Raw genomic sequence first — 24,531 nt, forward strand, 5'->3', positions numbered from 1 at the left:
ACCCCAGTTCCACACACCTGCCGAGCCCCTCGGTGGAGGGGCCCCGTCAGAGTCGGGGGAGGTCTGCCGGCCGTGGCTTCCGCAGGCGCCCAGCGCATCCTCCCTCGGCAGGAGCAGCGATCCATCCTGAACACGGCCCAGCGCATCCTTGAGGGAGACACAAGAAGTCAAGAAAGCTGTCAGTGCCCTTGGTTGTGGCTTCCTCCAACTCCATCCCCACGGGTCCCTCCCAAGGACCCCAGGAGGGAGTCAGCTCCCCTCTCTGGATGAGGACAGCAGAGGGCACACGATCCGGTCCTGTGTTCTCGGTTCTGCCAGCCAAACTGCCCCCTATTAGCACCCGGGCGCCTTTTAGCAGACGAGGAGCTTGTCTGTGCAGCCAGGATGCCTCTGGGCTCCCAAGGGGCACCAAAGGCACCAGTCCTCTCTCCTTCCTGAGCCGAAGTTCCATCTGTGTCCACCCACGGAGGTGGTGCCTGCCCCGGGCTTCCGGGCAGTCCTGCCCCTCAACTGTCCACAAGCCCCTAATGCCACAGCCAGGTGTCTGGGTGGCACTTCTCTTCCCTGGGCCTCACCCCAAAAGGCAAGAGGGGGTACAGCAAGGAGCCCCGAGTTTGCCCGCCCCATGAAGCACGTTAGAGGCAGCACCTTGACCACGCCTACTGCACCAAAGGCGTGGGGGGGGGCAGAAAATCTCAGCTCCAACCGCTGTCCACGAGGGGCCGGGGGTGGGTCTCTCACAGGTTCCACTGCCCGGTTCTAACGGGCGCTGATCACTTCCCACCTGGCCCCTCAGCACACCTGAGGTCCTGCAGGAAGGATACTGGCCTCCATTCTGTCTGCACCCTCATCCTAGCCTGCCCCGCACTAGGTGCTTAGTAAAAGTTTGAGACCCAGATGGATAGACCTGCAGGGAGGCAGACGTTGCAGACTCACCAAGCATTCATTAGGCTCCTACTCGGCGTCAGGCGCGGTTCCAGGGAAGAGAGGAACGGAAATGAGCAGGTAATGCCCCGCCCCCCTCATCTGTGCCCCATGCCCTCACCTGTTCTCAGCAGAGCCCACATCGACCCCCAACTGGGCCTCCTGCTTCCTCTCCAGCCTGCCCGCAGCGGCCAGCGACACGCCCTTAAAATGCACTCTCTGGCCTGCCAGCACCCCGGCTCCCTGCAGGCCCCAGGGCCAGCTCCTGTGCTGAAATCCAGCGCGGGGGCCTGTCCAGGGTGGCCACTGTGGCCCTGACGCCCCTCATTCTGGTTTCTGCTCACAGGGCCTCCTGTGACGCAGGGTCCCCACCCGGGTCCCAGCCTGTCTCTGCACCTCTGCGAATGCTGTTCCTCCTGCCTGGAGCATCCTCCTGGGCTGCCAGCTGTTTGCTGGCAAAGCCCTCCCTCCCTGAACCTGGCTCCCGCCCCGCCTCCACACCCCACTCAGCATCCAAACAATCGCACTGAAATGGAAACTGGGCCTGGGGTTGCTCTCCTGTTTCCAGCCCTTCCAGCTTCCCGCTGGCCTGAAAGATAAAGCCCCTTTCCCCTGCCCTGGGCCTCACTACCCTCATCTCTGCTCCCCGAGGGGACCCCTCTCCCTCCTGCACTGGGGCCTGGCACCCCTAGTGCCTGCTGCCTGTACCTCTCTCCCCTGACCCTCTGCCTGGCCCACCTGCTCCCCGCAGGGCTCAGCTTAAAGGCCAAATCCTTGCTGAGGCCTTTCCTGACTCCCCCCACCCCCGCCCCGGAATGAAGCACATTTCCTCCCACAGTGCCTCCTCCTCACGCCCCAAGTTTGTGACCCTCTGGTTCCCATGTGATGGTTTGTGTCTTGTCCAGTTCTCGCTGTAGACCAGGGGTCTCCACCCTGGCCACACCTTAGAATCACCCAGAAGCTTTTAACAAGCAGCAGAACAGAGCTTCAGCCCAGACCAGTTAAAGCCGGAGGGGCCTGGACCCAGCCTTCTGCTCCCGCCCAGACCTGCCCGGCCTGCCCGCCGCAGGGGCCTCCGCCCACAGCACTTCGGGTGCCTCTGGGGTTTATCTGTTGGCTTCTCACTTGATCAGAATTCCACATTTTTGTCAACAGCCTAAAATCACCATTGGAACGAGGTGGAAACAAGGAGATGAAGGAGAGGGAGGGAAGGTAGCAGAGAAGAGAGAGGAGAGAGGAGGTCCATGAGGAAGAAAGAAGAGAGACGGACTATGACAGAGAAAGGGAGAGACGGAAGTTCACAGACACGAGACAAGCAAGAGAAAGGAACAGACGGAGGCAGGGAGGTGGAGGGCAGTGCCGAGGGCCGCCATCGCTGTGCTGTACATTTCCATTCGAATTTCATTCCAGCTGACTTCAGTTCAGTTCAGCTCTTTGTCACTGAACACCTACTACAGGGCAGGTACCGCTCGGGGGCTAGGGACGCAGCCATGGGGAACCTGCGCAGACCCCTGCCTCGAGGCGGTGCCATCCAGTGGAGGGCTTCCTGGATGATGATGTGTACCCCCTTCATTTCACAAGTGATGAAAGCCATCCTCAGAGAGGGAGAGTGACTTGTCTGAAGTCGCACAGCACACGCGGTGGGAGAACAGGACCAGAACGCAGGTCTCCGAACTTGACCCGGGCCTTCTGCCCCACTTCCTGCCCCTCTCTGCTCAGTCTTGTCGACCCTTCCTGCTTTTCGACACTCGCAGGAGCATTTGCCTGTAGCTTTACGTGGCTTTAGTTTAAATGTGTAATTATCTTGAAAAATAATAAAAAAGAAGAAAACAAGGAATACCGTGATAGCCAGAAATAAATATTATGAATGAGTTAGAACATATCCCGCCAGGCTCTTTTCTATCCATAGACATTTAAATTCTTTCAAAAGTCTGTTTCTCCAAAATGTTGATTTTTTGCTTTGTGCATTTTTCATGTGATGGTCTCAGAGGATGATGTCTCCTGCACGTTCTTCTGCAACGTGCTGTTTGGGGGCTGCCCACTAATCTCTGATGTGAGGAACGCCTTCACTCACCAGGTCGGGTCCCTCTGATCAGACAGGTACGCAGTTTCCAATTTGTACCAACTACAAACCGTGCTGAGATACTTTTAAAATTTGACAAGTATTTAGAATAAAATGGAATCTTGAGGATTTGCTGATTTGTACTTATTTTATAAGTAATGGAACTGACTTTTTTGGTAAGATCACTGGCCATTTCTATTTCCTTTTATATTATCCCTATGTTCTTGGATTTTGCCTATGTTTTGTTTTTTGACACTGTTGACACTATGTTTTAAAGCTCTTGCTCGCTGCCACTGCCGGAGTGAGTGACAGCTGTATGACAGGTACTTCGGCAGGTACAAGCTCTGAGTAGGCGGGGGCTGCCTGGACTCGGGGAACAATGAAGATTCTTGTATCTGCCACCAGGGGTCGCTCTACTCACACTGCTGGGGAGCAGAGGCTGGCCAGAGCATCCAGCATCCCTGATGCCGCTGTCCCCGGGGGTGTGACCTCAGCTCTGGGATGACTGCCTGACACTGATATTATTAAGCATACGACTTTTAATCTCTTCGTACATGTTTTCTTGTTATCCTCTAGGCCAGGCCACAGCCCCCCAGCTGTCCCCTGCTGTAGCAGTCATTGCCCAAAGTGCCATTTCTGCTCTTGTGTCTGTCTCCCCTGTAAGCTTTTGAAGAGCCTGGTCACCCCTTCAGCCCCAGTGCCCGGCACGGTGCCTGGGATGTGCACGGTGCACAGTGCACACTTGCTGAAAAGCATTTGGACACATCTGCAGGTAAGCCCGGCTTACCTTGCGAACCACAGTCCTTTTAAAGTTTCTTTCTCCTGTGATCCTGAGCAGAACCCCCCTCCCCAAACCCCTCCCCAGGTCAGGAGTTTGCTTTTGCAGTGGTCGCTCCTTAGGGGCTCCAAGCAGCTGGCTCTAGACACTGTGAACTGTGTGATCCCAGGCAAGCATGTGCCTCTTCTGTGGGGCTGGGGACAAAAACGCTGATCCCTGCCTGGCTGCCTCCCAGCGTCAAATGAGATCCTATCTGGGAAAGTGCCTTGCAGATATGAAGCAAATAAAATACCTTCTCATAATGATCACTCTCATCATAATTTACACCACGACACCAGAGCCCATCAGATGTAACCAAGGGGCTGGTTTGGGTGGAGGCACCCTGATGATCTGTGATGGTCTTCTGTATGGGGCTCACTCCCCTCTGGGTTCCCAAGTTCTATACCTCACTTCCCAGCATTCCCATCTTGAAGTGGTCCCTTCAGCTGGAAGCTTCCATTCCCCACGGGCAGGGGAGGAAATACCTTCTTGCGGCCACCTACTCACTGAGTCACCCGCCCACCTAGCGTTCTGCAGCCTGTGGTGGGGCTGCGACTTAGGGCTGAATGGGCCCCAGGTGGTGATGAGGAGGAAGGCACAGCTGTGAGGGGTGGGCAGCTGTGCTGTCAGAGGTGGGGCATGTCGCAACGGGGGCGCTGAAGAGGGGAAGAGCTGATGTGAGGTCAGGAGAGACCTCGTGGAGGAAGTGACATTCTCACCCAATGGACAGACAGTAACAGGGTTACCAAGTGGCCACAGGGAGCAGGTGGTAGGAGCTCCTAGATGCACGGAAGGTGAACAGGTTGGAGGAGGCTGGCATATTCAGGGGCCTGCAGGAGCCCAGGTGGGTGGGCAGTGAGCCTGGGGAAGCGGGCTGGAGCAGCGGGCTGGAGCAGCAGGGACTCAAATGCAGAGGTTAGGAAGTGGGGCTGGGTCCCAAGACAATGGAGCCACTGGGGGTTTATGAAGAAAGGTCATTCGGGGGTCACCACCGTTATCCAGATAAAGGCATTTAAGACCGCCTGCCCGTGGCTCTTAACCCCTCTAGGCCCCGCCCCTTTGGAAATGCCCCCTCAGGCTTGGGAAATCACGCACGCGTGCGACGCTCTCAGAACTCTGAGTACGATTTCACACGTGCACGTGCACGGCCACGGCCACGGCCCCGGCCCAGACCAAGACCCTGAAGGGCACCACCTGGCGTTGCAGTGTTGTTATCAATAGGTTCTAGCATTTTAATTTTAAAAGCGGAGGCTATGCTCCCCCAGGAGCTGGTGACTGGCTGGTACTTTACGTCTCCCCAGGGCTCCCTCAGGAGGATGTCTTCCTCTCAAGGTGGCCCTTTGTGACTCCAAGATGCTTAGAGTCAGGGCTGTCAGTGTCCTCTGAGAGGAAGACAGCCTGGAAGACTCTGACAAACCCCATGGCCCTGGGTCCATTCCTCATTTCAAGCACAGGGTCCCCAGCAGTGACCCACAGGCTGTCAGGCCCCTCCCCCCTTCCTCTGTCTCCACCCTCATCCCCCTCCCCGCCGCCTCGGTCTCATCATCCTGCACCGGCAGGGGTCCTGTCTTACTTCCCAGCCCCGGTGCCCGGCTCACGCCCGAGCACACCTCGTTGTACTGAGTGAGCAATTGTTAAATGCTGAACCTGGACCCACTGATGATGGTATTCACCAGCCCATCTTGGGGTCAACCTGCTGGGGTGCAAATCCTGCCCCACCACTGCAAATCTGCAGGACCCTGGGACTCTCCGTGCCTCCACTTCCTCATGTGTAAAACGGATAAAATAGTGCCGCCCTCAAAGGTTGCTGAGGGACAAAACGAGTGGACAACAGACGTAGAGCCCGGGGAGGGTGCCTGATGCAAAGACACCCCAATAAACACAGGGATCCCTTGTGCTCCCACGAACCTGGCAAAGAAGCACAGCAAGGAACCGGAAACTGACAGCTGCACTGTCTCACGGGGCCTCACAGCAGTGCATGCAGAGGGGTGCTTGTGGTGGGTGCAGTCATGTCCCTAAAAACTCCTAAGCTGCAGTCCCAGCCACCACCCCTCAGTAGCTCAGAGCAGGACCTGATTTGGAAGCAGTCATGGCAGATACAATTAATTAAGTTACAGTGAGGTCAAGAGGGTGGGCCCTAAGCCAGTATGACTGGTGTCCTCATAAAAAGGAGACGTTTGGACAGAGATGGACATGCTAGAAGCAAGTCAATGAGAAGAGACACGGAGAAGACAGCCATCCACGAACCAAGGAGAGAGGCCCGGAACAGACCCTCCCTCAGAGGCCTTGGAAGGAAGCACCCTGCCAACGCCTTGATCCTGGAGGACTGTTGTTTAAACCACACAGTTTGTGGGCCTCTGCTAGGGCAGCCCCAGGAAACCCCCGCAGTACGGAAGTCTCTATTTGCTCAGTAAGGAATTGAAGCACAGAAGTGACTAGCAAGGCTCCGGGCCCCACCAGCTGGGGGCACTCGGCCCTGCCTGTCTCCACCTGGGAGGACTGCCAACGTCCGGCTGCAGCAAGAAGCAGGTCTCCCTGGTGCCGAGCCCCCTGGGAGGGATCGTTAGCAAGGAGGTGGGAGCCTGCCTCCCAGAAGTGAGAGCAAGACACGCAAGAAACGCACAAACAACGATGAAACGATGAAATGGACACTGACAGCCAAAGTGAGCCCTTGCTAATAGCACTCTCCCAGGACGGCTGCTCACAGGCCGCCGTTTAAGATTGCTAAAAGCCAGAGTTGGTGACTGTCCTGTGACATTTTCTGCCGAAGTGGTACCAGACATTTGTTCCATCTTTAAAGGGCTTTGACATTCATTCTCATTGGCTTTTCACTCTGACAGACTCATAAGATAGCGAGGGCTGCTACCCCCTCACCCAGCACAATCCACAGGGGCTCAAGGACGTCCCAAGTTCACAGGGTCACAGACGGGCTGGAACCCAGGCCCTGGGAGGCCAGAAGAGGGAATAGCACCCGAAGGACGCCAAGGAGGAGGCGGCAAGAACATACCCATCACTGACCACATGACTGCATGTTTGGGGGCTGAACTGAGTGCCCTGCAAGGTATGTTCAAGTCCAAACGGCCCACCCCACGACCAGTACCTGTGACTGTGACCTTATTTGGAAATAGAGTCTCTGCGGATGTAAATTAAGGTGAGGTCACGCTGCAAATGGCATTATTTCATTTTTAATGGCTGGGTAATATTCCATTGTGTATATATACCACAACTTCTTTATCCAGTCACCTGTCAACAGACATTTAGGTGCTTCCACATCTTGGCTGTTGTAAACAGTGCCACTATGAACACTGGGGTGCATGTATCTTTTCACATTAGTTTTTTCCAGATATATGCCCAGGAGTGGGATTGCTGGATCATATGCTAACTCTATTTTTTTGTTTTTTAAGGAATCTCCATACTGTTTTCCACAGTGGCTGCGCCAAATTATATTCCTACTAACAGTGTAAGAAGGGTAGAGAACAAGGAACTACATTCAATATCTTGTCATAACGTGTAATGAAAAAGAATATGAAAAAGAGTATACATGTGTAATCACTATGCTGTTCACCACTGAGGTCACCAGGCTGGGCCTCACCCACCTCACCTGCCCCCTGCAGGCTGACCTCCGACCTCTGAAACTAAGCAGCGGTTCCCAGCCCTTGGGCCAGGAGAACTACACCTGGGGATGGCCCTGCCCAGAAAGCCACACAGTGCTCTGAGTCCCCCTTGGCCCATCACGGAGGAGTTAGTGACCACAGGCCCCGTCCACTCCGGGGCCCCGTCAGCCTATGTTTCCACCAGCACCTGCACAGATCAGAGGAGACAAATCACAGTCACATTTAACCTCCTCCAGTCAAGGATAAGTCCTGGAACAAACACACGAAAAGCCAAGAAAGAGAAAATCATCCTGTAAGCAGTGTGGGTGAGTCTACCCCGCCTCCCACGGGATGAGGCGAGCCCAGGAAGAAATGATGGTGAAGAGGATGATGGGGACAGTGACAATGACGTGGCAGGAGCCAAACCTGGTTGGTCACTTACGGGTGCCAGGCACTGTGCTAAGAGCCCTCCCTGTTCTTTCTCATCTCATCCTCATAATCACACTCGAGGCGAGTCTCAGTGTTGTTCCCACTTCACAGCTGGGAACACTGAGGCCAGAAATGTTTAGTAACCTGCCCGACGGTATCTCAGCTGGTAAGAGGCAGAGCCGTGCTGGAATCGACACTGCCTCTGTCCACTTCGGGTCCCACCTGTCACTTAAAGTGGGAGCATCTCACCCCTGTGCGCATGGCTCCAGTGCTCAAGGATCAGCATTTTCTCTTCCACAGGCCCCTACACAGCAGCCCCTGCTTCCTCTGCTACTCAGCTGATGATGGGTTGGCTTCTCCCAATGCTAGAGGCAGAACTAGCTGGGAACCACACTTTATGGGCAATTTAAGGAGTTTCTGAGAGAATTTTGACCATGCACAGCAGCCTCCAGCAAAATCTTGAGGGCACGGGCTCCATGTAAGCTGCCATCCTCCTGGGGCAGTGGGACTTTTCAATGATAAGGCACGAAACATGGAGAAGGTCACAGATGCATGTGGACAAGGGGCTTGTAACTGATCGCACACGAGTTATCTAATGCCCCAGACTCCTCAAGAACCAGCTCTGCTCCCGCATCTCGAGGTAAGGGCTGCAGCCCTGATGCTTCGGAGCTGGGTGCCTGTGGTCAAGTCACCTAACCGCCTAGAGCCCCGTTTCTCCATCTATTCAGTGGGATAACAGCACCTGACTTGCAAGGCTGTTCTAAGGATTAAATGAGAGAACATGAAATGTACAAAACGTTAGCAGCATCTCTGAAATATTTAGGTAACCACTCTTTTCCTCAGATAAAAGAAAGAGCAGGGGAAGACGGAGAGATTGGGACAATCAGGACTTAAGCCAACAGCCTGAATTAAAGTCTTACATGTAGGAAAATTACAGGATTAAGGATTCTAAACGACAATCTCCATCTCTACACAATTTATTTTCCAAAATTACAGTATGGTGCCAATATGAAATGTACACTCTTTTCCTTTTATCTGATGCATAAAATGGAGAAAGAAGGAACAGGACTTGTAGAAATGACATTAGTAGGATGAAGTTCTAAACAGATAAAATGTGACCACAGATAAACTCATTATTAAAAGGGTCTAGGCAGGTACACTCCATTATCCTGAGAAAATGCAGAGCATTTAAATTTCCAGTTAATTTGAAATAGATTAGCCAGGTCCAAAGATAAATTTGATTTTTTTTTAAATGAGTAATCTTCTTTGGGGCTAAGGTGGCTCCCTGATTTTTCCTTAAATGTCAATTGACCCAGTAGGGAGTGGCAGGGATTGTGACTTCTTGGAGGGAGCTGAGTTAACTTTCTCTTGACAGGGAGGCAGCCTGCTGCAGGAGAAACGAAGCACTCTGGACTCACATCCAATTTAGATTAAATTCCAGTTTCACCTCTTCCTAGCTGTGTGACAACAGGTCAGTGCACTGCCTCTCTGAGCCTCAGCCTCGTTCTCTGAGGAGTGTGGTTACTAACAGTACCTGCTTCATGGTCGGCATGAGCATGAAATGAAATGATGCCTTTGAAAACATCAGAGGGTGCCAAACACACAGCAGGAGTATTTTAAAAGTAAGTTTTTGTTCTCCCATCAGTCAGATGAATAAATGTGTCCAGCCTGCCCTCGCCCCAGAGCTTAAGAAACTTGCTCTGGGCCACAGAAGTAGCAAATAGGAAAACCAGAAAAGGATCCAACCCTGCGTGCTCTCTACGGCACAGCCCTGGGGACCTCCTGTGTCCTGCTGCTGGGGCGGAGGCTACAGAACGCATCTGACCAGGGTCTGCCCTCAAGGGGTTCACAGTCTAAAGGAATGAGGATGCCCGTACAGCACCACCACACTGGGGACCATCATCACCTTTGGAGCTGAGCGGGAGGCGGGAAAGTGTGGTTGCTCTCCCAGGGATGGGGTGGATCAGGGAAGAAGTCACCAGCACAGGACAGTTATGTAATACTGCACGTGGAGGAGGGCATCTAGCAAGGGCCTGGCACAGGCAGGGACCCGCTAAATGTTGGACAGATGGACGGACAGGAGGGAACAGATGATGAGGTATGAAGGGTAGCTGGTTGGCTGCCCGGGGAATGGCTGGATGGAGAGATGGACAAGCAGATGGTGGGGTGAACGCGATGATGGAGTGTGGGTAGACAAGCGGGTGGATAGGTGGATGGGTGGGTGAGTAGGGGGACAGATGGGCAGTGAGGTGGCTGGGAGAGGTTTGGGTGGATGGTTAAGGCTGGCTGGGTAGATGGGTGGATGAGTGAGCGGGTGGAATGAGGGACAGATGGGTGGGCTGGTGGGTTGTGTGGGTGGATGAAGAGGACGACTGGGAAATGGAGTCCACGTCTTGACCAAGTGGCTGTACCAGAAAGTTACAGAAAAGAGGGAAATCACTCGTGCCCTGGGTCGCAGCCACTTACCAGGCTACCGTGACCAGCAGTGCTGAGCGCTCTCTCCCCGGGGGCCTGGGCTCCCAGCTCCTCTCGCAGGCGCCTGTTTTGCTGGGCGAGGTCCTCCACCTGGCCCTGCAGGCCGATCTCCGACAGCTTCAGCCCATAGATGCTGCAGCGCAGCTCCTCCAGCTGCCCGCGGAGCCGGCGCTCGGTGGCGCGCTGCTCCCGCAGCCGGCGCGCCGCCTCGTCCCGCTCGCGCTCGTCGCGCTCGGCCCTCGCCCGCAGGGCGCGCAGCTCCGCGGCTTCTTCGGGGACGCCAGGGCGGCCGGCCGGGCGCGGGGGTAGTGGGCTGCCCGGGGCCGAGGCGTCCAGCTCGGCCAGCAGGAGGCCCGCGGCGCGGCAGAGGCGCCGCACGTCCAGCTCCAGCCGCTGCACCTGCGCCCGCAGGATGCGCTCCTGCCCGCGCACCAGGCGCAGCTGGCGCCGCTGGATCCGCCGGCAGCGCTCCAGGGCCGCCGCCTGCCGCCCCAGCGCCTCGTCCTTGCGCCGCAGCCGCTCCCGCAGCCGCCGCAGCCGCCACCGCTGCCGCCGGGCCGCGTGCTCCTTCTCCCGCACCTACAGGTTGGCGGTGGATGAGGGCGTCAGGAAGCCGGCCCGGGGACACCCTGGCATCCACACTGAGCCTGACCTTACTTTCAACTTCGGTCTTTCGTTTCGTGTGCTTTTTTTTTTTTTTTGCATTAATGTTTGCATTGAAAGGTTGCTTCAAAATACAATTTATCTCGATGTCTTTTGTGGCGCCCCCTTAAATTTTGCCCAGGAGGCGAGTGCCTCACTCACCTCACCCTAGTGGAGACCCTGCACACCCGTGAGCTACCTGAGTCCTTGTAAGTGTAATAGAAAAGAACAAATCTGACTCCGTATTAGATCTGTTCCTTTGGTTTTATACCCTGTGCCCTGTTTTCTAGGCTTAGTCATGCTGGCTCTGCACCTTTTGTACAAGAATGTTGCCTTTAGCCTGAAATATACAGGAGAGCCATTCTCAAGGCTCTGACCTTTAAGGATATTAACACTTTTGCAATTATATAAAGATAACAAGTTGCAGAATAGAAAGTAACGTTTGCTTTGTAAGAGGTTTTACAGGGATGCCATGACCTGACCCACGTGGACAGCTACAGGAACAAAGAATTCCTACTGCAGGAAGTTTGCAACAACCAACCACACCCCCTCCCCTTTTTGTAGTATAAAATAAGCCTTAATTCTGACTTGGGCAGCATGGTTCTCCAAGACATTAATCTGCCATCCTCTCAGTCTACTGGATTTTCCGTTTTTCCTTGCCCCAACACCTCATCTCCTGATATATTGGCCTGTCGTGGGGCGAGCAGAACAGTCGATAACAGAAGGAAACTGCGCAGCAGGCAGGATCGGGATCGGCTGGTGCACGCTGGGAGGGCGGCGCCAGTGGTTCCAATACTGAATACCCCCACACCAGTTTGTAAAGAGCTGCCACTTGAAACCTCCTGAGTGTCCCCACTTTCAATCCAGAACTTCCCAGACCTCTCCATTTCCCCGTGCCTAAACGGCTAATGTCTGACCCAGTAAGGGTCAGCAGACCATGACTTCTGGTTGGTGAGACAGGCCCACGGGTGTCACAGCAGCTGTTGCTTACCGTGAACGCGCCCCGTGGAGCTACTCAGAAGTGACTTGAACAATGTTACACGGCTAAAAGTCACTGAACCTCCATGCGTGTGATTCAAGGTTTTTTTCTCTTTCCACTTCACCCCCTGCCTGGCGGGAGTACACATCTCCCTGCTTTTATATCTTCCCTTCTCCCCACCCAGGAGCTGTGGGCTGGACTGGGGTGGCCCACCCACTGCTAAAAAGGGCATCGCTGCCTAATTTTCAGAATTCATTTATGCAAATGAGTGGAACTGCCTCCATGTTAAGCTCTCCTTCAACTGCTAGTGCCTGCCGCTGCTGCTCGGTCACGGACATGAAAGCTTGCTGAAGACGAAGCAAACAAGCACTGTGTGTCTGTTAGTCCCAAACTCTGAATTTATCCCTCCCCCGCCCTTTCCCATGTGGTAACCAAAGTTTGCTTTCTATGTCCATGAGTCTGTTTCTGGTCTGTAAATAGAATTTGTATCATTTTTTTTCAGATTCCACAGTACTATATATAAAACAGATAAACAACAAAGACCTACTGTATAGCACAAAGAATTATATTCAATACCTTGTAATAACCTGCAATGGAAAAGAATCTGAAAAGAAAAGATATATATGTAGTATGTGTATAACTGAATTGCTTTGCTGTACACCTGAAACTCACATTGTAAATTAACTACATTTCAATTAAAAAACATTAAAAAAAAAACCCACAATCAGGAGCAAACATGAAAGAGGGGACTCGGGAGCCACTTGGAAGGCTTTGTTGGACAGTGTGTATTGGCGTGGGGTTGGGGTGGGGGACATAGGGCAGATACAATTGGTGTTAGATCCCTGCGAGGAGAATTGCTCAGGGTCTGCCCAAAGGTGTGACTCCTGGAATTGGTGATGCTCAGCACATGGATGGGTCTGCCTTTATCACCTTTCAGGAAGCCACAGGTCACCACAGAAATGAGGCGTCTTTGTATGCAACTGCAAATATTGACAACAACAGGGCAAAATTGCCATTTGGCGAATATCAGGTACAAAGCGCAGAGTTCATGCAGTCCTGCAAAACTGGCTCCAAAATACCAATAGCTCTGGCGGGAGATTCAGGGTTAGAGGTCTGGGCTGGTTGAACAGCCCCCTCACCACTCTGAGCCTCTGCCCCTCATCTGGAAATAGGGTTTCATGACAAGACATTCCCAGGAACATACAGATTACGTAAGAATGCAATAAAGAGATGCATGCGGGCATCAGGACTGCAGGTCCTGCAGTGCCCTGAATTCCCTGGCAGCATCCCCCTTGCTTGTCACCCTTATCCTCTGTCTCCCCATCACACTGTGAACCTCTCGTGATTGCAAGTCTGTGTCTTTTCACCCGGGAAATCCTACATGTATGTAAAGCATGACTCAAAAAATATTTATTACGAGATTTGCCACGGAGAGATGACACTCTTAAGGGTGGGACCCCACATAACATCACTGTATCTCGGGTTAAAAACTCTTTTTGGGACACTGATGATGATACTGTGAACTAAGTAGAAATAAGCTTGATCTTCTGTACTGGAAATTCCATGTAAAGGGGGAAAATGTCCCCTGCACATCTTCCTGACATCTCACAGACTCATTTCAATTCAATTAAACTTCTTATCTTTTCACGCTCCACTTCCATCCCATTAAATAGCTGATCTGGTATTTTTCAAATGTTTTGGACTGCTTCCCACAGTCAGAAACACATTATAAGACCATACACCATTATACACGTGCACGCGTGGACAACCGAAACAGACGTTTCACCAAACAGCATTCCCCTTGGTATGTGGCGCCCTTTTACATTCCCTAGTTGATTTCCATTTTTAAATACTGGCTGTAAATTATGGAACTGATTGCACAACCCACTGACAAGAGTCAGCCTGCAATTTGAGGATCGTTGTGCTGCACCGTTGATAGCAATTTACTGAAACACGATGACTTCTGGGATCTTTGCGTACTGGTGCAGGCGTGAAGCTGCCTGCCAAGTCTGCAGTATTTCCTAAACATGCCTCCCCTTCCGCCGTCGTCACCTCTCCCCTGGAATACTTCAATAAAGACTAACATGAAAGCAGCTAGTGTTGTCTCAGTGCCTTCTGTTGTGAGTGCTATACATCATTAACTCACTTACACAGCCATCTAAGGGAGCTGGTGCTTTAGCATTCTCATTTCACAGATGAGGAAACTGAGGCCCAGAGAGGTTAAGTCACTTGGCCTAGGTTACACAGCTAGTGAGTGACAGCACTGGAGTTTGGCTCCAGGCATCTGCTTCTAGAACCTACCTCCTTAACCACCCACTTCCTCTCTGACAGCACTCTGACTTGGCCCTCTTCCCCTCCCCACCAGCACCTCCACTATCTCTTACCCATGCAATTAGGTGAGATCCCCCAAATCTTGACTTTGAGCCTCTCCTGCTAAGGTTCCCCTACGTCCTACTCTACCTGGCTTCCAGAATTCAGTTCATGCCGTGGCCCTGGCAATCTGTCCTCCCGGGACCTCTTCTGCCTCACCAACTCCTTCTGCCCAGCATACCCTCTGCCCTGGTCTCAGTATGCTCTTCCACACCTCTGTGCTTTGCCCCAGCTCTTATCTATCCTCAAAAGCCCTTCCCGCAAAGCCCAATTCACATGGCCCAGTTCTCTGTAGCCTTCCATCCACAAGCACACACACACTGTGCCTGCATGTCCCTCGTGTCACCCAGCATCCAGTCTGGGAGTGACTTGTTTCCTATCTGTGTCCCCACCAGCAAGCCAGCTCCTCAGTCATCTCATTGTCCTCGGGCCAGAGTTGGCACGCCTGATGTCAGGCACCAGTTGGACAGAAACGAACCTCTGCCCAGAGCTCCCAGAGAATGCACAGCCCTGCAGTCCGCCCAGAGCGCCCTCTGTTGCCAGGGATCCTGGTCAGAGCCCTGTGGGGCGAGCAGGGCAAGATGGGGACCCCATTTTACAGATGGGACAGCTGAGGCCCAGGGAGGCCACGTGACCCTGCCCCAGGTCCAGCAGCCCCGGCTTGCACTGTTAGAATGAGGACCCCTTTCACCCCTCCTGGCTGGGGTCTCCCAGGCCTGCCCTGCTGTTGGTTCCGTGGTAGCTGCTGCCACGTCCAAACGTCTGGGGAGGCTCTGCTGGGACAAGAAGCAAGTGCTGGGAAGAAGGTGGAGGGACTGCGTACCTGGCTGGCGAGCTCCCCCTGCAGCGCCTCCAGCTTTTCCTGGGCCCGGACAGAGGCACTTCTCTCCTGGAAAACGCGGCCGCTCAGCTGGTCCACTTTCTGGAGAAGTTTCCTCTCTGACAGCTCCAGCTCCTGAATTCTGCAGCATTGAAGCAGGAAGGCGCTTACTCAGGATGCTATAAACATGGCCTGAGGTTTTCACAGATGCCAGAGTCAACCTTTTTTTTTTCTTCTGATATTCTGACAACATGACATTTTGTAAAACATTCATCTATGTCTTTTAAAAGATGATCTAAAATAATTCAGAGACCTCTTTTGAATAATAAGGCACCAGGCTTCAGGAATCTTAACAGTGACCTCACCCTTAAATAAGTAATCCCATCTTTGGTCATACCAACGAAGATCTGAGCCTGAACCAAACATCTGTGCTGTCTCACTGAATCCTCGCATTCTCAGCCTGCAGGTGGGTTCCCTTCCCCTTACTTCACATACAAGGAAACGAGGAAACGGAGGATCAGAGAGGCTGGGCAACTTGCCCAAGGTCACACAGCATTATAGAGTCCAGGCTGCCTGCCTCTCAAACTCACGATTTAACCCTGTGTTCTGCTGCCTCCCATTTGAGCTACATTCTTGCAAATCTCTTCTAAGGAAACGATTGAAATGCAGAGAAAGGTTTCTGCAAGTAAAAGAATTCACCTCTGAATTATTTACAAAATTGAGAGGTTGGAAGTCACCTAACTGTTAGAAATGGATAAGCCACCTGAAGACCTTATCCTGAGGAAGTGTTGGGAGCCGGTGGGAACAGCTGCCTACTGAGGTCTACTAAGGCCTTAACTGGGCTCATTCACCACTATGACCCTCAGTATCTTCATCTGTAAAATAAAGGTAATTGCACCTGGTTCAGAAGGTTCCTGTGATGATTAAATAAAATGATGTACTGTTACTAATAAGGCCAAGAGTCCCCTCTCCTCCTCTCCTTTTGAGTCCCTGGGAGTCTCTAAAGTGACAGAAGGGAGTGTGCCCTCTTGTGGAGATTCAAATCAATTTCCTTCCAAACTGAACCAGAGGAATGGCCCCGTGTTAATCAGTCAGATACTTGGGAGGAGCACCTTCCGACTGATTATAAAATAGGCTGATATCTGAATGGGAAAAGACAAGTCTCTCTTCTTAGATTTTCAGACCAAGCTGAAACATCAAATCTGAAACAATATTGAATTCTGGTATTATCTCTATTCTTAAACTAAGCAGAAAATGACTCATTTCCCTGGAACCTAGGAATGTTCCCTGAACATGTACAAGAGACTACAGATGTGAAAGTAAAGATCTTGAGATGGAGGAGATGATCTTGGATTATCTGGGTGGGCCTCACTGCAATTTACGACTGTCCTTATGAGAGGCAGAGGGAGATCTGACACAGAAGGAGAGGTCATGTGATCCACCGAAGCAAGATACTGCACACTGCTGGCCTGAAGATGGGAGGGGCCAGAAGCCAAGGAACGCAGCTGTAGATGCTGGAAAAGGCAGACACAGATTTCCCCTCCAGCCTCTGGAGGGAGCACAGCCCTCTGCATAGCGTGATTGTAGTCCAGTGAGGCTGCTTTAGAACTTCTGCCTCCAGAAAAGGAAGGAAATGAATGTGCGCTCCTTTTAGGCCCTAAGTTTGTAACAATTTGTCTTAACAGCCACAGGAAAGCAATGCACTCCCTAATAAGAACTAGACAACTAAGTACCATTTTTTTCACTGATTAATGACAAGTAAAAAAGAATCTATTACATACAGAGCTGCAGAGAGTGCTCTGAACTAGGAGATGCCATCGGGGAGCATCTACCAGGGTAAATCAGGGCCTCATGGCTGCAGGGACCGCTGCAGGGCAGGCTGCCTGGGGTCGAGTCCCAGTGCCCCCGCGTGGCTGAGTGTGTGACCATGAAGTCACGTCACGAGCCAGCACCTTGCCTTTCCCATCTAGAAATTGAGGCTAACGCTATCACTTCGTTTTCAGGATTTTTAAAAGGATTGTCTGTTAAATACGGGTCAAGCTATCATTATTAATTTTGTTGCATTTAGATGAGTAATTTGCAACAATGATAGTGTGGGTGAAGGTGGGAGTGGGGTTCTCTTTCTCAGATTTCTAACAATGCTGTTGCATTCATTTTGCAACAATTATTTTTAAATTTTAACTCTTTCACTGAGGGGAAATCCAATGGACACCACCAACATTTTACTATATGCAAACAAGACCACACTTGTGGTGAAATTAGCCTGAAATCTATATTCACAATTGTGCGTTCAGACCCTGGCTTCAGTGACCCTGAATAATATATTTTGTCCACCCAGCCTCAGTTTCCTCATCTGGAAAAGGGGATCCTATCATGCTGTGTGTCATAGGGTCCCAGGGAACAATGAGAGGGGTCTAGGTGGGAGGGCAGCACTGAACCCTGTTATAAGCCTTAACCCCTTTTTGTCCCACCCCTGCCACAGATTCGGCCTCCCCTTCAGGAGCCCCACTTCTGCAGGATGGCGCATTCCCCGCTTCAGAGAACGGAGGACACAGCTCCCATTTCCTCCTCCAGGATGGCCTCAGCCCAGGCCCCAGCCACAGTGGCCCCTCCTCCTCACCACTCATGGTCCCCCCGGGCTGTCTGTCTCTCCCTTACATGGAGGGGTCTCCTACCCATCTTTCCCAGGCCTGGTGACCTTCTGGTTTTCATTGCCATGTACAACCATGTGTGGGTTATACTGTTCTCTCTCCAGGGCTGGGGCCCCGCCTTCCTCCGCTTTCAACTCCCAGGACTTACATTACGGGCTGAATATGTCCCACTTAAATTCATATGTTGAAGTCCTAACCCCAGCTCCTCTAGCAGGTGACTGTATTTGAAGACAGGGTCTTCACAAAGGTAATTAAGTTAAAATGAGATCATTAGGGTGGGCCCTAATCCAACACAGTGCTGTCCTTCTAAGGGGAGGTTACGGCACAGGTGGGCACAGAGGAAGCCGGTGTGAAGACACGGAGAGAAGGCAGACACCGTCGAGCCCAGGAGAGAGGTCTCAGAAGGAACCAGCCCTGTCCACGCCTTGGTCTGGGACGTCGAGCCTCCAGGATGGTGAGAAAACAAATGTCTGTCATTTAAGCCCCTCAGTCTGTGGGGTTTCGTTCTGGCAGCCCTAGAGGACTCACACGACGGTGTGTGACACTTGGGAGGTAAGTGCAGGTCGTACGGTGAACCAGTGAATGGATGGGTGGGTGGGTGAATGGACAATCACACAGACTGATACACACAGTGACAAAAGAATGTTTCTGATACGTGAATTTCCTCACGTGAAAAGTTTTACAAAGAGGAGAAAAAAAGGAAAGCTCATGTAAATACACATTGAATGACTTGCCTTTATTAAAATGAAGGAAAATAACAACAACAACAAAAAAGGTGAAGGCCCAGATAAATCCAAGACACGTGGCTGCTGGGAGATAGGTAAACCTGTCCACCCCGAGCCATAACGCCACTGCATTTCCATGCTGGGCTTCTCCTTTGATATAGAGGCAAGGCCCCACCTCATTCTGCTGGCCTAGGTATCAAAAAAAAGCCCTGGCTTTGGACAAAGACCTGGATTCAAATGCCCTGGACCATGTCAGTTCCATCAGGGAGACAGAGTGCACGCCAGGGTGTTCAGCAGTGAGAATCAAATACAGAGAATCTGCCTCACAGGTGACAGAAGAGCTGAGAGGCCGGACAGAGGTGACAGGTGACCCAGGATTAGCACCTGCTGGGAGCCACTTCTTCCCCTCGGGCTGGAGGGACACGCAGAGAGGAGGTGGTGATACTGGGGTCCAGGAGCAGGACCACAGAGGAAGCTGAAAGCACGAGTGGATTGCAGCCCTGGTTGGAGATGTCACCGGCGCAGAAGAGAGGGGACAGTACCCTGGCTTCTCCCTTCCTCCTCCCGTCTGTGCCTCCCATTGGCTGGACCCAGCTGGAAGCCAGCAAGCAAGGGAGCCTGGGAAACAGGCTCAGCCCCTGTGACACAGAGCGGAGGACGGGAAAGACAGAGAGGGCACTGAGGGCCAGGGACTGTGACGGGCAGCTTATGTACCATAGGTTCGCCTGCAACCCTGGCCGTAGAAACGATTCAGCCCACCATTCTAACACGATCCTGACACCCCAGGACATGTTATGTGTGCAAGGAAGAGGTCCAAATGGCATATTTACCTGCTCCTCAGCCCAGACTCTGACATCATGTACTTGTCTACGGCTGCCAACAGCTTCTGCTCAGAGGATTCCAGCTGCTTCCTGAGCCTTCCCGTATCCAGGCCTGGGCTTCGGGCTGCTCCTTCCAGAAGACATCCCTGCTCCTCGTCGCTATCGTCTGCGTCCTGGAAGATCCAGGATGTGTCGATCTTCACATCAACGTTCATTACATCAAACCCATCGCTGCTGGGGGCTCTGACAATGTAGCTGAAACTTTTTTCAGTCCGTCCTTTAGCTGTTGGCTCCATCCCATACATAGTTCATGGACCAAGACTTAATACAATTGAGTGAGTTTGCAACACAGACCTTCTGGAGATTTCGAGGTGGCTGCAATGCCTTCAGATTGCGCAGGAAAATATCCTTTGAGGAGGGCAAGAACAGTGGATTATTTATGAGTGGGGGACTCGGGTTTCACCTGCACGAACGTCATACAATATGAACGAGAGCCTCTCGTTTTACAAGCCAGCGTGCCAGCACTCACCCCAAGCAGAAGAGTCACTTAGAATGAAAAACGTCACAATGCGTGCAAAGAGGGAAGATGAGATTTCCTGGCAGGACCACCCGCGTGTCCTATGTTCTCGGCAGTGACGCGCCGGCTTTCGCCCTGGAGCGGATGGAGTTCTAACCCCCTCTCTGTGTGCAGGGAACGTTTACCACAGGCCTGGACTTCTCTAAGGGAAGAGAAAGGGGAACTAGCCTGGCGCTGGGTCACCTCACCTTACCTAGTCCAGTCCTCCTGGTAGCCCTGTGAGGTGGCCGTTGTCATAACCATTTTACAGGCAATGAAACAGGGGTTCTGGAAGGTGTCCCCGGCCCCACAGATGGGAAGTGGCAGGGTTAGGATTCAAATCCTGGTCTGAACCAAAAATCGAGGGGTAAGGAATGAACTAAGACCTCAAACAGGAGGAAACACATCCCACAGCGGGGGTAGGCAGGAGGAACTCTGAGGCTGGGTAGATGGCCTTGGAATCACAGCTGGCAGGGGTGGGCAGAAGGCTTCTCCAGGCAGGAGGAGCCTCAGAACCAAAACCCCAGGGCAGAGTCAGGCAAGGCGAAGGGAGTGGGGTGGTTGGGTTGGGCTCACCCAGGGCACATACCGAAGGGGGAAATGAAGACCCAGGACAGAAGGTGGTTTGGGGCTGTATCCCCGTGGGCTTTGAGCTCCGGGATGTGGGCTGTGGCATCTCTCTTGGGGCAGTAGGGGGTCCTGGAGTGTTTAGAGCCAGGGAGGGGCCTGATCAGATCTTACTTTGAGGCTGGAGCATGGTAGGGGTGCAGGAGCCAGAGCCGAGGCAACTGGCCACGGAGGAGCAGCCAGTGCAATAAATTGGCCTGGTGCAGAGTGGTGCAGGGACAAACAGAAGTGGAAACGAAGAGACTTCATTCTCCCTGTTAGACATGATGGAAGGGACGCGCCCTGCCCTTTCCTTAGAGCATTTACTTTGGAAAACGTAGTTCTTTCCTAATCTCTTTGAAATATCTGCAAATCCTTTGAAAAGCTAAAGAAGACTTTTGCAGGTTTTCTGACCCAGGAATGTCTTTCCGAGTGTCCTGGGAACCATCTCTTTGGAATGTAAACATCCATGGAAAACAAAAGCCTATCTCCCAGTTTCCGTGGGAGGGGAGGAGCCCAACTTCGTGGTCCTCTGGCTCCAAGCTGCAAAATTACCTCCTGTCATAAAGATAGGAGAAACTGAAATTCCCATTTTCCTTTATAGAAAAATTAATACACCCAAAGGGTCACCCCAATGGCCCAGTGGATTTCAGGTGACCTGTGTGTCATAAATGGTGCAGCCAAGTTCTCTTATTTGAGAACAAATTGTAGTGTATCACGAGGACCGGTATGAATGCCCTGGCTAATCATGGGTGAGATTCCTTTCTGTCTCTGCAAATCTCTAGGCGGATGGCCTGTGATGCACATTGCATTCTGGTTTGATGCTCATTCGATAATGAAACTCTTATCTTTCTTGTCTACCGTTGGGGAGAGGTAGTCTGGGTTGGGGGAAGATTGTGTCTTCAAGTTTATTTCCCTGATAGTGGCCACAGGGTAGGGTGGCTCAGGGGGCAACAGACACTGAGTGGTCAGAGGCAGCAGGGCGGGGACTGGCTCAGAGGGGGTGCATGGGGCAGCTCAGATCTCAGGCACTTCCCAGATGGAATCCTGGCCAAATCACTTAACTAATCATAAAAGGGCAGGGGGAGTAAAAATAGTACCGCGGTCAAGAGCTGCCGGGGGTCGGTGAGCTGCCACGGGCAAAGCACTCTGGCTGCAGCGGGCAGGCTGTTCGGGGGTGGGCAGAGGCAACGCCATGCGGTCCACGTTGCCTGCCTGGGCTGTGTGCAGCTCTGCCTCTTCCGTGCTGAGATCTCAGACAGTTAAGGCCCTCGGGAAATGAGGCGAACAGCAGCCCCCTCCCTGCCGTCCTGCGTCACTCAGCTCTCAAGGGCCGGGTCCTGTGTCTGGCGCGGTGAGCCCCCAGGGATGACTGCCACCAGGCGCATCCTCCAGGAGGAGGGTTGACTGACGGCTGACGGCGGCAGAGGGGCCACCTGGAAGACCACTGCCAGGCCTGCAAGGAGGGGGAAGCAGGGATTCTAGCCCCTTTGATGGGAGCAGCCGGAGGGAAGGCGCGTGCTCCCTCCTCCCTCCAGGACAGGCAAAGGGCGTCTGAGCCCCGGGGCCTCTGCCTGGGGACGGGTCTTCAGACTCTTTTTGGATAAGTAACTGGTCTGTGGGGTTCATCTGAAACGAGCCTTCAGGGTCTGAGGGAGAAGGACGGGAAAGGCCTGCCCATGGATTATCACCCCTGCAGGCTTCTCAGGGCTGGAGACCTGGGGAAGGGGACACGTGGCCGCCCGGAGCAGGTGTAAGGACAGGGCCTTGCGCCCTCAGCAGCCTCGGTGAGGTGAGGTTCTTCAAGGCTGAGGGGGGTCACAGGAAGGATGCAGAGCCTGGCCGAGAGCAGGGCTCTGGGGTCCCCACTTCAGGTGTGATGGCAGCCCCAGAGAGATGACAGAGAGAGGTGGGGAGGAAGGTGGGAGGTGGGGAGGAAGGTGGGGGGGGAGGGGGGAAGGGAGGGGAGGGGTGAGGGGTGAGTTGGGAGGGGAGGAGAGGGGTGAGGAGTGAAAGGTGGAGGGGAAAGGTGAGGAGAGGAGGGGAGGGGGAGGAGGGGGAGGGTGGGGAAGGGGAGGAGTGAGGGCGGTGGGGGGAGGGAGGAAGTGAGGATGAGGAGCTGGGAAAAGCACGGAGCCAGGAACAGCTCAGAGCCAGAGAGTAGCATCACCAGTTAGGAAGTCAGCCTGAGTTCCCTTCATCCCTCTGGTAGATCTGTGAGGAGGGTGGGGGTAAAGGGTGGCCCCAGCCCCACTTTTCGTGAGAAAGAGCCAGTTCAGTTGGGCCTGCAGCTCTTCTCCCCTGGAAACCACACCTGCCTGGAAGCTGACTGCGTCACTAGGCAACAGCCACAACCTCCGCCCTGAGCGGTGAGCTGGCCTGGGCACCCCACGCTGTGGGGGACGCATCAGTGCGTGAGCTCATGTCTGGTGGGCCGCCAGGGGTACAGTGGCTCCTGTGACCAGGCCTGTCCCTTGCCGAAACCTTGGAAGCCATGCCTGGGACTGCCACAAGAAATACTGGCTCCTACTGGGGACTTTGGGTTTCTAAGCTGAGGCAGCCCCCGCACCCACTCCCTCACACCTGAGCATCTCCAGGGGGCTGGATGGTCTCCGCTGAGGACGACTCCCACAGCGATGCACTGATGCTGCCTGCTGCGCCTCCTGCCAGTGTCTGAGAGTCTTGTGGGTCTAATTGTCCAGCAGTGCCCAACTGTCCAGCTGTGCCCCACGAGACCTCTTGTGAGGTGGGCATGGGGACTATCACCCCATTCCACAGATGGAGATATTAAGACTTGGAGCGGCAAGTACTTGGCCAGCGTCCACTGCAGGGAAGTAGCTATCTGAAAGTGGACCCGGATGGGTCTGTTTTCTAAGCCCCCACCATTCGCATCCATTGTCTGAGTGGGAGGGCAGAGTAGACAGACGTCGGGGCAGGAGCGCGTGAGGACCACGCTCCTACCACGGGGAAACGATGAACACTTTGTGTTGTGGGAACAGCTTCCCAGAGACCTTCGAGTGCCTCCCAGACTTCTGCCTGTGGAGTCAGCAAAGCAAGGCTTCCTTGTGCTTCTTGGGCCCAGAGAAAGCAGGTGTGCTTTTCATTTTCACTGACTGCGTGGTTCACGTTCCCAGTGCTACCTGGAGGCTCAGATGCCCCCTTTTTTGAAGCCAAGACATCAGTTCATTTGCTTTTGGTTACCAAATGTGGGAAAGTCATGGGGGCTGGTGTGGCGGTGCTTTGGGTTTAGATTTTAAAAGAGAACGGTCACTTCTCATCTGTCTCGGGTGCATGTTTGCATAGAGCCCCATAACCTTTTGGTTTGGTTTGGACATCCCTCTCCATCTGGCTGGGTGCCCCTTCTGCACTGAGCTCCACATCCTTCTTCATCCTTGGATTTGTCCTTCTGAGAACTGTCAGCTCTTCCGTTGGATTCCCTTCTCCCTTGATTCCTTCGGGCCTGAATTTCAGTCATTTTCATCTTTTCCATGGGTTTTTCTCACTAGAATTGCTTCTGCAGCCCAACAAACACAGAGCAGTGAATCTTCCCATCCTTGGGATCAACCCATCTTTGCCTTTGGCTTCTTCTTCCGACTGACACAGCTATCCTTTCCTTCACATTCACTACCTTCTGTTTCACTTGATCTATTTTGATTCCAAAAGTCTTGCTTCCAAAAGGTTGGGGGAGGACAGTCGTATGCCCAGGAGCCTTCCCCTGAAGATGCTCCCCCACCCAACTGCTCACCCTAGAATAACAAATGCAACAATAAGTAAAAAAGTAACTTCTGTTCTCCGGGGCTCCCCCCTAGGCGGGACTCCCAGCAGCTGGTGTCCTGCCCTCCTTGGCGGCTGCGCCCCATTTGTTCTCCTGGGAGGCTTGGTTCGGAGGCCAGTCTCCTGAGAGCAGGAAGGACTGCCTCCTTCTCCGTGGCTGTGAGACAGGGGAGCTGGTCTCAGCTGCTGCAGAAGGAGCCTCGCTCCCCGCAGGTGCTCCAGGGATCACTCCACAACCCAGCATTCCTTCCTGCCGGCCCCTTGCAAATTACAACCCAGATGCAAGA

The 24,531-nt window shown here is 53.2% G+C and overlaps 1 protein-coding gene across 1 annotated transcript in view; it reads right to left on the reverse strand.

The window, feature by feature from the left end:
- C2H4orf50 (chromosome 2 C4orf50 homolog) overlaps positions 1-23,086 on the reverse strand; it is a 54,549-nt gene extending 31,463 nt beyond the window's left edge. The window contains exons 1-5 of the mRNA XM_072948740.1: positions 23,054-23,086; positions 19,318-19,716; positions 15,115-15,253; positions 10,292-10,879; positions 18-147 (exon numbers count right to left, since the gene is read on the reverse strand). Coding sequence (XP_072804841.1) covers positions 18-147; positions 10,292-10,879; positions 15,115-15,253; positions 19,318-19,613 — 1,153 coding nt within the window. The 5' untranslated portion in view covers positions 19,614-19,716; positions 23,054-23,086. The remainder of the gene's footprint in view (positions 1-17; positions 148-10,291; positions 10,880-15,114; positions 15,254-19,317; positions 19,717-23,053) is intronic.
- Between the last annotated feature and the right edge of the window lie 1,445 nt (positions 23,087-24,531).

Source organism: Vicugna pacos, chromosome 2 (genome assembly GCF_048564905.1).
Source record: "Vicugna pacos chromosome 2, VicPac4, whole genome shotgun sequence".
Classification (NCBI taxonomy): domain Eukaryota; kingdom Metazoa; phylum Chordata; class Mammalia; order Artiodactyla; family Camelidae; genus Vicugna; species Vicugna pacos.